Consider the following 18,106-nt stretch of genomic DNA (forward strand, 5'->3'; position numbering starts at 1 on the left):
AAATAAAAATAATACCTATATATTTACACCTCCTCTAGCGCCTCTTTTTGCTCCTGGTCTACATAGCTATTGCAAACAATCAAGGAGATCATCACACAAACTTTCAAGCATAAAATACAGAAATATCCTCCACTAAAGTATAGTTGGTTTAAAATATTTTACGAAACAAATATTGAGGCGAGGTTTTTACATTTTGCGTAGTTCGAACGTGACCACTGTTGATGCGCATAAAACTAACACGATCAGAGGATTGACATTCTTTTTGTACTAGTTTTTCTTTTTGAAAATCTACTTTAATATAAGGAACGTTTTGTGAGGAAATTTTAAAATTTTTATATAAAAACGCATTTGTGTTACTTAATGGTAATAAATTCAAAAAAGATCTGTAGATCTCCATTACTTTTTATTTATTTTACTAATATTTTCTTTCAATAGAAGCAAGTGCTATTAATACAATGAAAGCTAATACACAAGTACAAATTGCAAAAAATAAAATATACGTACTCTATACGACCGTATTTATAAAATGGATAGCCTAAAAAAGCTGCTGGTAAACCTGAAATAAAAAAACATGTATATGTTTGAACTTATAATTCTTTCAACGCAATTAGCATCTAAACTAATGGATTTAAATAATTTTAACTAGAAAATACCGAGTAAAAGTGAAACAATATCGTGTTTTCAAATCGAAATTAGCTCTCTGATAGTACTAATGAACAATACTTCTTTAGTTGAAAAAAAAAACTTACTGTAACTTAAGAGCTTATGCGTTCTAGGTTGTAATCATTTCTCCTAGGAAGAAAGAACTATTTATTTATACTAAGATGTAATAGTTATGCTAAAACATTTTCTTCATCCAACTGGGAGAGTGGCTTCACAAATGGTCTGAAGGAAAATATAGAAATTATCTGTTTTAAACGAATACATCGTCAATAGTTTGTCAAGAGTTTAATGCTGGTTACGCCTTTGTTTTTGTTAGTTAAACCTCTTTATGATCGTTCCTGTCGCTTTTGTTGGATCTTCTTCCAACCGTAATCAAAAGACTTCTGCATTGTAAAACTTTGTTACCTCGAAACACGTGTATAAATTAATTTTCAAATTGCTGTGAGTCATTAACTCTATTAATAATTATTTATGATTATTCTTGCTGTAAAATATTAGGCAGAAGGTTTTTAATTCTAGAAGAATCAATGTTTCGTCTGTATTGTATCCGATTATTTAAAGGTTCCCTTTCCCGTAATGTGTTGCATTAATAGAAGCTTAAAAAACTAAATTTCAATAGCTGCGATTTCATTGTAATGTAAAACGTAAAAAATACACTGTGAGTGAAAATAAATAAAGCTTTATGATTTATTTGAACAATTCAACCATATTTGTTTTCATTCATCTTTTTGGTTTAGGAGACAAAATTAGTTTTCGAAAACAATTTTAAAATATGATGAACAAACATAAAGCTTTTAAAACAATTGAAAATACTATAACTTCGTATTTCAGGTTTATTCATTTTATGTACATTTTTACGCTTAAGTGAAATTAAATTGATCCCACTAACATAAAAATAATGGAAAAAATAGAAAACCATTGCTATGCTGATGCCAATATCCTAAATTCTATACCTCTTTCAATCACGTGGTATTCATGCGCACATTTTGATATTTGTTCAAGTAAATGTAAGCACCAAAGAGGAAATACGTTAAAGTAGAACATGTTTAAAAATGATTTGTGTTTTATTCCGATCTCATTATTATTAACTGTTTAATTATATTTCTATTTTAATAAATTCTACTTTAGTTCTTAACTTCTACTTTAATTTAAAGAGGGCGCAGTTTTTGTCTTGTTCCATGGAAGGATAATAAAAATGGCAGTTTTGGCAGGAAAACTCAATGATGTTGTGTGGCTTGTTTTTACACACATAAATTAGTTTTTGTGTACGTGGAAATTTTTCCTCTGGCGCAACGATCATTAACGATGTGTTTGATTACTCTTGACACAAACGGCAGGTTAAAACAAAGGTATTGTATCACATAACGATATTCATATTCAATTAATGTAATTTATTTATGTAAGGGTAGTGTGTGGAGGAGGGGGGAAATTGAGAAAAATAAAACTTGAAACACATATTCAGTGAGTTACACTAAAGTAAATGGAATTACTAATGCACAGAAACAGGTTTTTGATAAGAATTCAAGTCTACTTATTACGACAGCTAAAATACTTATAACTAATTAAAGCAGAAAATATGATGTGAGTGTCCCTTTCATATTCATAAATACCTAGCAATATATCAGAGATTTGCACTTTCAATCATTTGCTCACTCAATTGCTGTAAATGATTCTACAAATGTTGTTATTATTATAAAAGTTTTAGAAAATTTTGCAAAATCTACTCACTCACGTAGTTGCTTTTGTCGTGATAAAAGGCATTGACAAACAGAGGATGAACAGCTCCTCTAAATGAAATAGACAAACAAGTCATCTTTGTAAGGAAATTAAACTTGTGTAATAAACATACATAATATAAAGGTAGTTATCAAAATAATGGACACACCTGTGAATAAAAGTAATTTTTGAATGTGCTTCGTAAGTCATAAAGAATAAAACTAGATTTCTGATTTTTTTTATATAAATAGCAATGTTCATATTCTGGTAGTATACGGTGGCTTAAATGAAGTTCGGGAAGTTTTGGATTTTTTTCAAGCTTGTAAAATGTAGGACCTCTCAAATTTTAAAAGAGCCCAAATTGTTGTAGCGCGTCTACTTGGAGTAAGTGTAACAGAAATACCTCAACTTTTTGGCGTTTCTAGAGGTACAGTAACTAAAGTCGTAACAGCATACACACAGCGAGGTAAAACAAGCTCAGTAAAGCAAAATAGTGGGCGGAAAGAAAAGCTCAGTGAAAGAGACCGATGAGTATTGAAGCGGATTGTAATGTCTAGAAGCAAAAGTGACCACAGAACTCAATCACCATCTAGATTCACCAGTGTGAGTGATTATAGTCAGGAAGGCACCTTTATTAACAGAACATTTACGGCAGAGTAGCGATTCCCAATACAGTTGTCACAGAGTGTTTCCATTATTTTGATAACTACCTGTATACATACATTGCAAAATCCGAGTACACATTGGAAATATGCTTGGAACACTTTAATTCAGAAAAAAATGTCTCAATTGCCTGAACGTGTACTGAAATGTTCCGATTCTGCTTCTTATATTTAAAGATTCTTAAATTTACTTTTAAATTTAAACTCGATAACACATTTGAGAACAGATTGGGAAATAATGTGGACACATCAGTAAAATCATCTCTTATTTTTTGGTCAAATATAGTTTCAATAGCTTTTTTTAACTACCAGTACATATAATATCTCAATGTCAAACATACAGAAATTTTGTTGCATAGAAGCACTATCAGCTAGTGTCGCAAAAGTCATGAACAAAAGAAGAAGAAAAAAAAGGAAGGCATTCCCTCTGTTTGAAAAGCGGCTTTTCCGTCCGTTGTTCTGTTTAAGTTAACAGTACAACGGACCTAATCTACCGATGAGAATGGGGTCGTTTCCAAAATTTTAAAAATATTTTTTTCTGGAAAAGCATGCTTAAAAACAAAGGATCTGAGAATTTTTTAAATAATTTATTCATGTTTAATATTTTTAAAAAAATACTTAAATTGGTGCGCTTTTATTGTTTACACTTCTGTCGTGTGACATCACAAATGATGAAATGCCATTCAATATGCCCATTCACAGAACAAAATATTTAATTCACATCTTTACTCACGTGCATTGGCAACGATATGGTTGATAGCAAGCGTAGAGAGCAATTTTGATTCGCTTGTTGATTATCATAACGTGGAACCGTGGTAGAAAGATGCGCCAAAATGCATCATTTGTGACGTCATAAAGACCACGCCTTGTTTTCAAAATCGGACATTTAAAAAAAAATTATTAAAAAATAACTGAAAATAAAAGTATTTTCTGGGTCCATGTTATTTTTTTTCTCATTCTATCCATTTCAATGGCTAAAAGTAGTACTTTTGACTGAAGGAAACCACCCCATTTCATTAGTTCCTTAAGAAGTGTCCCAAAAAGTGCTTCAAATTACATAAGTCAAGTTCAAAAAATGTTCTCAAATGCGTTCTAAAAGTATCAAAGTGTTAAAAAAGTGTGCTAAACCAAACGTGATTTCGGAATATAGTTCTCAGAAGTGTTTTGAAAAATGTTCTAAAAAATGAGCTTCAAGGTATTCTAAAAAAGGGGACGAGTATCCGTGTTCAAAAATTAGCGGGATATATACAACAGTGTACACAAAGTATACTTTACTAAATATAAAATTAAGTCGTGTAATCAATGCGTTCCCCTGTTTTATTTTAACTCGATCTCAGACTTCTTAATCCTAATTATATTTTCATTTCAATCAGTTTTTCTAAGTAAATTAATTCTCTTATGCTCGTAAGCGTAAGTATCACTGAAACTTATCTACGTCTACAGCACTGCTACAAACAACGCAATTAGAGGCGGCACTATAAAATTCAAGAGATTAATTGATTTAGTTTAACTAACAGAAAGTCGGACTAGTAGTGCATATTTTAGTGTTAATTTGTAGTGCTAATTGAAACTTGCAAGGAGAATATATATTTCTTAATTTGTTCAATCATTCCAAATAAATTAGTCGTTCATTTCAATAGAAACGGATTAGAAACAGGAATTGCTTTGATATCTTATTAGTGAAATTCAGCAGGCTAAATGCCGCTTTTAATTTCAGTGAACCTATTATTTTATGCACCACCTTAATCCAAAGTAACTTTTACCATTTTCTCCCTAGAATATCGTCGGAATAGTTTTTCCTTTATTTATCTATACTGATATTATAAAAAGAGAGAGAGAGGGCGGATTTTTGTGTGTTTATATGTTCGAGGTAATCTCTGGAACTACTGCACCTATTTGAGAAATTCCTTCACTATATGAAAGGTACTTCCTTACTGAGTGACTTAGGCTATAATTCGAAAAAATCCGATAAATAGTTCTTTTTTTATTCCAATTTAGGCCCAAATGTTACATTAATTCCTGAATATGGGAGTGAAAAATTACTTGCACATATTAATATTATATATCGTTGAAAAGGGTAAAATTTTTCCGCCTTTAAATAATTTGTTTCAATGCTCTAACTGAACTACGGCGGGAGTAATTTGCGTTTTTAGATCGTACTATTTTAGGCTTAGCTGAAATTTAGGCGCTACTTTCTTCATTAAATCTATCAATAAAAAGTGAAGGAATTGTCCCAGAGTTTTCTTTTTAACACCATTGGAAAAATCGACATTTTTTACTCCGGGTCTCCCTCGACCTTAGGTCGCAAAACTTAGGTTCTATCTTCAAAGGAAAAAAAGTTACAAGCATTTTTAAATCAAGTTCGAAAATGTTATTTTGATTCAGGTTGTCAACCCTTTTATTTTCGCGTTTCCACGGTTACGCTTTTTGAATCCATTGTTTTTTTCCTTATTTTGCATTTAATTTCTTTAACTTATTTTATTTCGTGTTTCCATGGTTACGCTTTTAAAATCCATCTTTCGCATTTTAATTTCTTAAAAGTATTTTAATATCTGTCGTCATTGTTTGGAAGGGTAATTTTGCATGGTGTTTTTTTTTCTTTTATATAAGCCTGATTGTTGAATATATGTCACTTCACACAATTTTTAATCTCAAGGTAGACCGGGAAAAGCCGGGCAACGCAGCTCTTAATGTATTGAAAGCTACTGTTAATGTGATTTTATATTTTTTGTTTGTTTGGCGAAACATTTATTATAGCCAAAGAAAAAACATCTGCTTCACTCGCAAAAGGGCTGGGTTCCGTTAGCGTGGTCGCTTAGCGCGTTAGGCGCTGAGCAGTTCAGTCTAGGATTATTGTTTTAAAGCAAACGTAAATGTAATTCATTGTTTTGGCGATTTGTTTCGAAAGAAAAGAAACTTTTGATTTGTTTTTATCCGAGTGAAATATACGACATTTTCTTCTTTTTTTCTGACGATGATTTTTGAATGTTCCGCCGGATGTTTTTTTTTTTTTCGTTAGACGGATGGATTAGGATAGCGTGGTTGCTTGGCGAGTTTGGCGATAAAGGATAGAGTTGCGGAATTATTTTTACATTTGAAAGATATTATTTGATGTTTTTTTTTTTTTTTTGTTTATTTGGCGAAATATTTTCAGTAAAAACCGCTTCACTCGCTAAATAGAGTTTTAAAACAACTATAAAACTAATTTAATGACTTGACGAAAAGTTTTAAATTCCAGAGAAACTTGAATAACTTTTTTTTTCTTTGAAAAGGTGTGTACGCATTTTATACAAAGAAAAATGATCATTTCACATCAGAGGGGGAGGGGGCGTCAATTTTTTTATTCATCGGACTTCCATTAAATTTTTAGCACGGGCATCGCTGTGCGAGTACTGCTAGTCCAAAATAAAGTAGAAATTCAAAAAATACCACTAGTTTTTCGATTCCTAGTTTATTTGGTTGTAAGATGATATATCGTCGCCTCAGAGCAACAGTAAGACATCTCATCCTAGAAATGACACTAAGATATGTTGCTGTTGCTCTGAGGCGACGATATGTGGAGTGAACCATAAAAAAAATACATTAACCCAGGGGTTCTTCAAACTGGGTGCCGCGGCACCCTGGGGTGCCATAAGAAGAGGCAGGGGGTGCCGCGAAGTGTTCATGGTATCAATATGTGTGTGTAAGTTGAATGGGCCAAATAACCAAATAAGGCTATCCGCTTATTTTTTGATGCAACGTAAAAAACTTTCACTAGATCGTTATTTCATCGCAGCTTAACTGCTGATAAAGCGTCATCAAAAAGCAGTTTTTAATTACCAGGCAACAGTGTACAAAAAGTTATTAAAGAAGAGTGATGTCAAAACTGATGAACTTGGGTGCCGTGAGAAAATTCTAATTTATTAAAGAATGCCGCGAGTAGAAAAAGTTTGAGAACCTCTGAGAACTTATCAACTCCTTTGAATGTAGCTGGTTATATTTTTAATTTACTGTAAAGAAAAGCACAATGGGGTAGTTTCCTTCAGTCAAAAATAGTACTTTTAGTCACTGAAATTGATAGAATAAGCAAAAAAAAAAAAAATATATATAATAATAACATGGATCCAGAAAATTCTTTCATTTTCCCAACAGTTATTTTTTAATTATTTTTTTTTTAAATGTCCGATTTTGCGAACAAGGCGTGGTCTTAATGACGTCACAAATGATGCATTTTGGCGCATCTTTTTACAGCGTTTCCACGTTATGACAATCATGAAGCGAATTAAAATTGCGTTGTAAGCTTGCTATCAACCAGATCGTTGCCAATACACGCAAGTAAAGATGAGAATTAAATATTTTGCTCCCTGAATGGCAACACAGAATGGCATTTCGTCATTTGTGATGTCATCGGCAAAAAATGTAAACAATAAAAACGCAACGATTTAAGTAATTTTTTAAAAATATTAAATTTAAATTATTTAAAAAATGGTTAGATATTATGTTTTTAAGCATGTTCTTTCAGAAAAAATACTTTTAAAATTTTGGAAACGACCCCATTGAGGCGGGGAGAAGCAAAGGGATGTAAGTGGAAGTTTTAACGTTTTGAGTAAAACGTGTTTGAAATTCCAATTCTAGGTAGGATTTCATTGGAAACTTTTTCTACATCATACTGTATAGCAGCACCTACCAGAGTTACTCGTAGTACTATCTTTGCCTAAATCAGAGGGTAGGTTCTCCTATTAATTGCACTGGTTATCTCCAAATTTTTAACTTTGGCACTTACATCCCTTTGATTTTCATTTAATTCGCTTCTTGATTATCATAACGTAGAAATGCGGTAGAAAGATGCGCCATAGTGCATCATTTGTGAGTTATATAGACCATACCTTGTTTGAAGAATCGGACATTTAAAAAAAAAATTTAAAAATAACTGTTAGGAAAATGAAAGTATTTTTGAGTTCCATATTATTATTATTTTTTTTTTGCTTATCCTAACAATTTCAGTGACAAAAAGTACTACTTTTGACTGTTAGTAAACAACCCCATTGCGGAATTGCGAATCAAGGGGATATAAGTGGCAAAATTAAAAGTTTATAGATAATCAGTGCAAATGGTAGGAGGACCACTCCTTTGTTTTAGGGCATTAGATGGTGCTAGTAGCTCCGGTGGGTGATGCTATATAGAGTATGATTTAGAAAAAAAATTCAATGAAATTCTTGTTGGATCTAAACTTTAAACGCGTTTCACTTGAAACTTTAATATTTCACGTACATCCCTTTGCGCCTCACTGCCTCAATTATCTTATCTTGGAATTGTGATTTATTTTTGAACAGGTATGAAGTAAAAAAGAAGTACCCGTCACAGGAATGGGCGACAGAAGCTAAGCTTGTATTTAATATCCTTAACTTATTACGTTATTTGTGGAAGGTGTTCATTAGATAAATTTAACCGTAGTTATAACAACCTAAACTTAATTTGATTTACTTGTTGTTTTAATATAACTGCAACACTTATGTTCTTCAATAAAACTATAGCTTCTGTCGGCCAGTCCCGTTGCAGTTTCTGTGTAAAAAAAATATATTGTGTTCCCTAATAGATATGAAAAATCAACCTTTCAGTCAACTAGCAGATTGCGCCACGGAAGATTTGTTTTTACATGAATTGTTAAACGTGTTAATATAAATAATGTTCTGCCCATACGCTTTGAAGACAGCAGGTGGAACTCTTTTTTTTTTCAGTTCACTCCCGCCGCAAACGTGCGATAAGGAGCATAGCTTCAAAAAAAGAAAGACAAAACTTACATGTTCTGCCTCGTTGCAGTTTGATTCCATTTTAAAAATATTTCGTCGCTCTTTATAACATGTAAACTCACTATATATTCCAAAAATTCTTTGTCTCCTTCATATAATGCCTGTAAAAAAGCAACATTCATTATTTTGCAATAAAGTGTGATCAGTAAATTTGTAATTTCATCCTACCTTTTCATAATATTTATCCAGTTTACCATCATCCATTATCCAATCTTGGTATCCTACCATGCTTTCGATACTTTGTAGCTGTAATTATAAAGCAAACTCGTTAATTTCTGGAACATAAAATGCGGTAGTGACCAAAATTGTGGATTTTGGAAATTTTTAACTTTATATGCTCATGGAAAATCTTAGGTTTCACAAAATGCAAACTCTTGAACTTCATATTAGAAAGGATTTAGTATTGAACTTAATACAAACAAATAAAAATGAAATATTTGCAATTCAAAAAAAAAGTGTAACATGCTTTAATATAAACACCACACACACACATACTGTCCAACCACGAATTGCATGGAATTTTCAAACGTCCAGATAAGATGAATCTATGTGAATAAGGGGGAAAATAAAAATTTGATGCGCGTATTCCGCTCATTTGAATGAGACTTGAATGCTTCTGCAAAAGCTGACATCGGTAAAAAATAATAGATTCGTCCATTTCCGGCTGTAAAACGGATGTTTGTCTTTCCATACAATCCGTGGTCGGACAGTATTTCATATAGTTTCTAACGTGTTATTTTTCAGACAATTACTATTTTTGTTCCGCGAATGTTAAATTTTGCTGCAAATAATCTAAATGTTAATTGTCCTGCAAATAATCTTTCGTTTTTAATTGAATTCAGCATTAAATTCTCACTTAAATTTTTCACGAAATTTGCTTTTTGTGAAAAGTTACATTTCCTACAAGGACAAATTCAACGTATTTCCAAATGGGTCCACAATTTTGGCCACCACTGTATTTTCGATTTACAGAGATAAAATCCTTGAACTAGAAAATGTCAAACCCATTAGAATTCTTATTAAAACGAAGTTTAAAAATATTTTTCCTGAACAAAGAAGAAATAAGATAAAATATGAAAAAGTATTTTTTACTTTAACTAAGGCATAAAGTAAAGTTTCTTTGTCCATCCACGAGCTTTGATCCAGAGTTGAACTGTAAGCTAAGCGTATCATTTCCAACATTTTGTTTATCTAAAATTTAAAATGAATAAAAATTTGAATAAAAGTGAGTCAAACAATGACAGGAAATCAATGCTAAAAAAAAGATAATTTAAAATTTCAGCTTTACAAATATGAATAGAATTGTGCACGAAATATAATTTTAATTATTTCTGATTTGGCTATTAAAAACCTTTTTTTAATAAAAATTCACAGATGCTGATATTAGTTTTAGTTGCAAGTAAAATATCCTTGATATAGTTTTAACTGTTGAACTGTTTTACCATTTGTGTAGCTATTCCAACGTTACATTTCAATTTTGCTTGCATTTTCCTTAAATATACTTTAAAATATTTCTAATTTAATTATTAAAAATATATTTTAAAAACTTTAAGGATGCTTTTTCAGTAAGTTACCGCCCTATAGCAAGGGCTAAGGCAGGAATACATGAAATACACAGCCAGCTCAGCCGAGGACTGCGCTGCAGTCCTCTGCTGGAATGACTGAGATGGCGGTGTAATTCATGTATTTAAGGATGATGTTATAATTTTAGTTGCAAGAGAAATATACTTGATATAGTTTCTACAATTGAATTGTTTTACCAATCGTGGAGCTCTTCATCGTTATATTTTATCTTTTCTTGCCTTTTCAATGCTGATTTAAAGTAAGCTCTTTTAAACAATACGAACTCTGTCAATTAAGTTAATCCATTACATCTTTTCTCCCTAGCTGAAGCTAATTAAATTAATACATAAAGCAGAAAATAACCGTTTTTATGGAACTACTTTCCCCCGAATAAAGCTCCTAGCTCGCTAAGTAGATTGAATTATTCGCAGCCAGTGCTAAGAACAAAATGTTGATCCTTTCACTATGCACTATCTGAAACAGAGATATTTCACAATGTTTTTTTGGCGTTGGAATTAGTTAAGCTCTGCAGGCCGTTTTGTTGCTCTAGCGAAAAGTATTGGACTATTTTTCATGTTATACTTCTTTTGGGGTGACTGAAAGTTACTTTCAACATGAATCACAATTCTCGGCTGCATGAGAGTGCTGTCATAACTTTTTCTGTCAGACGAAGAATGGATAAGACTTGAGCGTAGGAACTTGTTTGTAGGAACTTAAAGGTAGGTTTAAGGTAGGTACTCCCTAATTTCCAAAACAAAAAGCCGATTTTAAAGCTTTAAGAAGTTTAAATAGCCCCAATATTCGTCTTAAAAAAAGAAATCGATTGAACTCAAATGCATTGCCTAAAATTGAAATTTATTTTTTCTTTCTTGATTTTCTCATAATCACGTTTTAAAAGTTTTTATTTACGCCAACAGCTGAAGCAAAAAAAAAAAAAAAAAAATATTAACTATGTGATATAAACTTCTAAAAGCCAATGTACTATAATAGTATGATCGGTTTCCATATTTTGATCCATTAAAGTGAAGAGGAGAAAATCCCATTTTTCGGTGGAAATGTTTATAAAAATTATCTGAAAAAAAAAGGTGTTTTTAATTAATTATTTCGAATTTGGAAGTTCATATCATTCTCTTGTACCTAGCAAAGAGTTATACACAAAATGTTTTAAAAATTACAAACAAGTGAATACATTGAAAGTTTAAAAAAAAATAGTTTTGGAAAGTAAAAATGGCTTTTGCCGAAAAGAAACCTTAATTTTCTTTTATAACGAATGAACAGTCAAAATGTGTTATTTATGGCACATTAAAAAAACATTTTATAAGTATGCAATGAACAATGAAGATATATATTTTGGATGTTCATCTGCCTTAATCTAGGTTGTCCACTTCGTTTCACAACAAACGTAATCACTATGCTATGGATACTTTTTTTCATATCGTAATATTTTTCTTAAATTGCTTAAACAAATATTTTCTGCCCTACAATAAAAATTTAATCTTGCTCTTTTACAGAGCTCAAAATAGAGTTATTTGCGTGATTTCTTGACGAAGGGAGGAGGAAAAAACACTTTCAAGACATGCTAGTCGATGACATTTTTTACAAGTTTTAATAACATCTAATATATCAGATTTGGGAAGCATTAAAACAAATTCTTGCAAAATAAATATCAATTTTGAATGTGGACTTACGTGGTAGCGTGCAATGACTGGAAAATGCCTTTCAACATACAAACGTCCTAAGGCCTCAGGCATAAGATTTGTAACAATTGTGGAACAAGCTTCTATATTTTCTAAATCTGTATATTTCTTGGGAGTATAGTCTTTTGTCATCTTGTAGATATCATGAACGATATAGTTGGAAAAGTAAAAAACAACATAAACAGAAATATAATTGGCGATAATCCTGTAAAAGGAAAGTAAGTTTTAATAGGGAAGTATAGTTTTTAAAGAATAAATGGATATTAATGCATTGATAAATAAATACTAAGTTTTATAACGTAGCTCTGGGTAAAAAGGAAAAAAGATTAGTAACAATTGAATTCATTTTAATGAATATATATTTATAAGCAGCAAAATAATTTCTATGTTTAAACTCCGCGTCTATTTCTTCTAACTTGATTTAAATGTATGGTAATTATTCATATTATGATAGTACCTCCCAATTTTGGGTAACAAAACGAAACGCTTGCAAGCATTTCTTTTAATTTCCTTACTTTTAGAAAAATATTATTAAATTCTCAGAGAAAAAATGCCCGCATGGTTGAATAGCCTTTTCGTTGTGTCATAGATTTTTTTATGATTTTTTATGAAATTATTTCTTTACTTCATGTTTTTTTTTTTTTTTTTTTTTTTAATGTCCTCAATTGCTTATTATACTTTACACTAGAAAATCACCCCTCAAGGTATAACGGATGGAAATTGTTTCTACAGTTGAACGAAGCAATTGCCTGTTTGGTGATATTTTGATAGTTGAAATTTTAACCCTAATACAAGTGGTTTAACTCTAAACTCCAGTGGGTAGCGTTAATTGTTTTGATTTCTTCGTTTTTCTAAAATGAAAGTACTACCAGCAAAATAGTTAAGTTACCGAATTGAGTTCAGTCTCGTCACAATAAAGCCTTTCCCCGCATGTTAAGCATTACCAAAATATATTATAAAATTATCATGCCGGCGCGCAAGTTCCATTGTTGAAACACGTGTGTTACTCGATCATCGGCTATTATATATATGAGGATTGTTGCAAATAACTCCTTCTTATGAGTGCTTCTTTTTATTGTGCCAAGTATTGTACAATTAGTCAGAGCTTGTTTTTGAGCAAATTTTAAAAGTGGATCTATCGATAGCACCCAAAAGACAAAAAACAATTATTAATCATCTCGAAAATTACAATCTTACACAATGTGAGATTTCTTCAAAACGTAAAGTAAGCGTTGATGCAGTTAACCTTTTTAAGTTAAAAAGGAGTCTGGTTAAATTTAACTTTGTCGGAAATGCTATTGTGGCCAAAGTCGTGCACTGGGGGGGGGTAAAAAAATTCCGAAACGTCACTGGTTAATTCCGTGTTACGTTTCGGGATTTCAGAGGTTTTCACCTATTTCCCCGCAAAAGCAAGGATCTTCACAGAAAAGTTTCCTGAATTGCTAAAAGAAGCACAAATGCAGACTTCTCACTGATGTGAGAAATATTTTTTGCAACCAGTTTAAATATTGACTGAGCGTGTTTATTAAGTGTATCGGCATTAGTTTGATTACGGCCCGTCCGAAGTGACTAAGCTCCAATGGAGCAAATAAGTCACTGGATAGCTGCAACTTTGCGACGCAGGAACTGCAGGCAAGGAACATACTCTGTTCTTGCTTGCAATTTTCGTGCAGCTTAGGCAATGGTTGCTCTGATGCTTCTGGAGCTTTCATGGTAATTCAGGAAGGTTTTAATCCAATACATTAAACCTATTTAATTTTTCTAGAAGGTTTAAGACTGGTCTTTAACAGGCGAGATTTCACAATATTTCAGAAAGGTTACTGACTTTTATCGGAAAACATTCCTGGTTTTTGTAAGATATGTTACTGGCAGAAATTGGGCACACACATCAGCTGCCTATTATTTTCCAGGAACGTTTCTGAATCGTTTTTACAGAGCGGAATAAATAACAGAAATTTTTATTTACAACTGACAAAACAAATCCTTGCAAAAATATTTTTAAGCTTCCAATAAACATGCATGATGCTGATGATGTATTGTACAGGACTTAACAGTTCGGTGTTGGTGACTGGACGAATATTCCTTTATTCTAATTCATTTGAGCTGAAGTGTTGCAACTTCATATAACTCAGTGGGCCAAGGGCTACTGTGTTCCAAATTCAGTTTTCGTAACCTAGGACTCTATGGGTACAAAAGCGAATGTTACGGTTAGGTCGTCAGTCGAACTCGAAACACCCACGCTTTAGTTCCCAAGCATGCTTGGTGCTTATTTTGCTGTACCATTAAGGGTGGGGAAAGGCTGACCGTGACCAAACCGGGTCTGCGCAGTGGAAGTGCGAAGCTCTACCAGTAAGCCACTGACCTTCTGCAACTTGAAATTAAAAAATACATAAATGAAAAGATCAGGGCCTCCGTGGCTCTGTGGTAGAAACTTGGCTTCATATGCCGGAAGTCGTGGGCTCGATTCCCTCCTATGTCCTGGGTTATTTCCTCTCTATGAGCTGCAAATCCTTATTGTGTTCTCTTATAAATAAAAAAATAAAGAATTCCAACCATTCGAGGCAATGACTTCTTATCTTTCCGCAACATTTATTACCTAAGGACACAAAAACAACATTCTATTACCAAATCTGAGGAAAATATTAGGAATAAAAAAGGCAGGTTAGCTTTAGAGTCAATAAGTGCCCAACAGAAATATAATATCACTAGAAAGTCGACCGTCAAGGTATAACGGGTGAAAATTGCTTCTACTCTTCTACATTTGAAGGAAGCCATTGGTGATATTTTGATAGCTGAAATTGTAACCCTAAACTCCAGTAGGTGCCGTTCATTGTTGAGCATTTTTTCGTTTCTTCATTCTCCTGCAATGAACCTTACCAGTAAAACAGCTAAGTTACCGGATCCAGCTCAGCCTTGTCAAAATTAAGCATTTCCCTGCAGGTCAAACACTACCAAAACATATTATCATATTATCATGCCGTTGCGCGAGTTTCATTGTTGGAACGCGCGGGTTACTCGATTATTGGCTATTATGTATATGAGGATACATACGACATATTATAATGCATGCGTGAGTAGGTTTATAAAGTTAACTTAAGTATTAATTCGTGTCGTTTCTAATGTTTTGCACAATAAGATTAAGTACATGGAGGAAACATCCCATATGAAACTTAATTACATAAAAACACATTATGGAAGTACAGTGAAATCTCGGTACAACGAATACCAATAAAATTAAATTTTCGTTTTAGCGAAATGAGTTTTTAGCCCCAATGTAATTGAAGCATGAAACTACAGTCCATGGATGGAATAACTGCGCTGGCGGTGTAGATTATGAATTACCCATATTGTTCTTAGCATTTAGACAGAATAAAAGAAATGCACTAAGCTTCTTAAGGATTTCCGTAACCACCTTGGGGGCCATTCCAGCGTTACGTGTGTAACTTTTTGACACAATTTCTTTGCAATTAACAATAAAAACCAATAGGATATTTTAAAAATATTTCTTCATAGTTTCTATTGGGGTAACAGAAGATTATTTAGAGTTCTTAGGCGTCAGTTTTTTTTTTCTTTGAATAATTCCATTTTTTAAAAATAAAATTTGAAATGCAGCGTTATGTGTGTAACTCAGAAAATATGAAAATAAGCTATACCTCATATTATTTTGTAATTTTCTGGGAAGTTTTAAAAGATAAATGAACTGTATTCTCTGTGAATGTGTTTAACTATGCTAAGTATTCCACAATTTTTTTTCTAAAGCTCGTACAATGGCGATAAAAAATATCTTATTAGCGTTACGTGTGTGACCGCGTACAGCAGTTGTGGGGATTTTCTTTACAAAAATCCAGTTTAAGTCAGATAGTTTCTAAATTTGCACACAAAGGTTATTTAAAACTCACGTGGAGATTCTTTGTCCCCCAGGAGGAGGAGGGCTTTGACCCCATGGGGTTTTTACTTATTCAAATTCAGTTTACATCGGATCTTTGCCAAATTTGGCACAGAAGCCCTTTGATGCTCAAAAATTCACATACGGGTATTTTCACTTCGCTACGGGTGTCGATTCTCTTTAGAGGGTTTTTTTTCCAGAAAATCGGTAAAATAGAATGATTAGTGCTCCTATTAATCACAGTAATAACAATTTTTGAATTAAAAAAAAAGCCAAAGATGTCTAAGTTTAAATTTTGAGGCATAAAATTGCTCTTCTTTACACATTGACGGACAATTTTACACTATTTTTTTTTCATTTTATTTAAGCCTGATTGTTGAAAATGCGTCACATGAGCCAATTTTTATTTTCTACGTAAACCGTGCAACGCCAGGCAATGCAGCAAGTAAATACTTAAATTGACAGGATTAATTTACAAAATAAAGAATGAAGGTGAAATTAATTTTTATTTGCGAACGAATTAAATAGTTAATGTCAAGCTTATAAACTATCACGAACTTCTAATACTTACTTATGTGGTTTAAAACTATTTGGCATGTTTCAAATCATCTGTAGAATTTATTCACTTCACTCTTTCTCAAAAACCGAAAACTATAAAAACATATTAAAGTAATTTAAGGTAAATAGAACACTGTACTTATCATCTTAAAGTATGCCGATTACGAATACTTAGTTTAAATTGCTCTTTAGGTATGAAATAAACAATTCTTACCCAAATCGCAATGAAAACCTCTTTTCAGGAGGTTTACGTGCGTGACATCTTTCAAAAAGTCTCGTTACAAATTTTCTGCTGAATGTTTGAAGATGACATTCAGGTTACAGGTATTATGTATTACGTTTTTCATTACATAAGATATTTTTCTTCTAGCTCCTTTATTTGAGCTCGGAGGAGAACTTTTGTTCCTTTTGCGTTACGTGTGTGATCAAAATAAGGGATATGCATTTTTTGGGGTGTTAAAAACTTATCAAAAGTCTTTTTTAAAAACGAGACATAATAATAGTAAAGTATTTGTGTTCATGATATTTGATAGTTTTTTTTCCAAAAAAAAAAGATGTTTAAGTAAAAAAAACGGTTTTTACATTTAATTCACGAACAAAGTTTTTTTTTTTTTTTTGACTTCGTCTAAATGATATCAAACAAGATTAAAATCTGATATTAAAATATTTTTAATTCAAAGTTGATGCTGGAAACGAAAAGAGCACTTTTTTTTTTGTCGAAAAATAAGGTTTGTTTCTATATTATATTTAAAGAAAATTTTGGAGTGTAAGGACCTCCTTTGGCAGTGTCAGGTATATGTTCAACAACAAAACAGCTACTAACTTAATATGTTTATTTTTTGCAAAATGAACATGAACAGTGTGCATAAAAAAAATCTCCTGGAAGGACGCTGCATGAAAAATTAATTTATTTTAGCTAGTGCATTTATTGAGTGAATGTGCAACATTTCAAAAATTTAAGCATGAATGAATAAATATGCTATTGATTAACCGCCATTTATTACCTTTTTTGAACCCCGTTGATAATTTCAGGTATACTTAATATGTATTCCATGTCTAAAGTGTATATTTCCGTATCTTCATTCACCAGTACATCACTTTTAAGAAATTCATTTAAAACCGGTACGTAAGAAAATGCAGTACCCTGAAATACAGAAAGAGAGGAAGAAAGTAATACCAAAGTCACACGCACAAATGTACTAAGCATACATATTACATACCAAACTTAACAGAAGTAAATACGTTGAATGCACGAATTAGTAATTCATTGCACACACGTGTTTCGGAGTTTCTGGGAACTCTTTTTTAACCCAAAGAAGAGAGCTTTTGAATGCTATGTTAACCTTTAAAAAAAAAAAAAAAAACAACGGGTTGGAACCCTTGAGAAGAAATAAAAAGTGGAGAGAGTGAAGCCTTAAAATCTTGAAGTAAGGATCCAAAGTCACGTGATATATTTGAAAGTACAGTATTGAAAGAAATCAGGTTTCTTCCACTCGTTTCACGTAAAACGTGTCCCCCATTTGTCACAGATGAATCATGTGGCTTGAGATCTTTGCTGCAACATTTCGTAAT

At 32.2% G+C, this 18,106-nt stretch overlaps 1 protein-coding gene across 1 annotated transcript; it reads right to left on the reverse strand.

Annotated features, from left to right (window-relative positions):
- Positions 1 to 428: 428 nt before the first annotated feature.
- LOC129226868 (neprilysin-1-like) lies at positions 429 to 12,222 on the reverse strand. The gene is made up of 7 exons (XM_054861498.1): positions 12,082 to 12,222; positions 9,923 to 10,021; positions 8,999 to 9,076; positions 8,822 to 8,931; positions 2,392 to 2,450; positions 505 to 556; positions 429 to 444 (listed from the first exon to the last, which is right to left on the reverse strand). Exons 1-7 carry the CDS (start codon positions 12,220 to 12,222, stop codon positions 429 to 431), a joined length of 555 nt encoding a protein of 184 aa, XP_054717473.1.
- Between the last annotated feature and the right edge of the window lie 5,884 nt (positions 12,223 to 18,106).

Source organism: Uloborus diversus, chromosome 7, assembly GCF_026930045.1.
Source record: "Uloborus diversus isolate 005 chromosome 7, Udiv.v.3.1, whole genome shotgun sequence".
Classification (NCBI taxonomy): Eukaryota; Metazoa; Arthropoda; class Arachnida; order Araneae; family Uloboridae; genus Uloborus; species Uloborus diversus.

Coding starts and splice junctions, on each gene's coding strand:
- LOC129226868 (XM_054861498.1), bottom strand. CDS start 12,222: ATGACAAAAGACTATACTCCCAAGAAATATACAGATTTAGAAAATATA. Junction 8,932..8,998: donor TGGATAAATATTATGAAAAG/GTAGGATGAAAT, acceptor GCTTTTTTACAG/GCATTATATGAAGGAGACAA. Junction 557..2,391: donor CGACAAAAGCAACTACGTGA/GTGAGTAGATTT, acceptor TTTTTATTTCAG/GTTTACCAGCAGCTTTTTTA.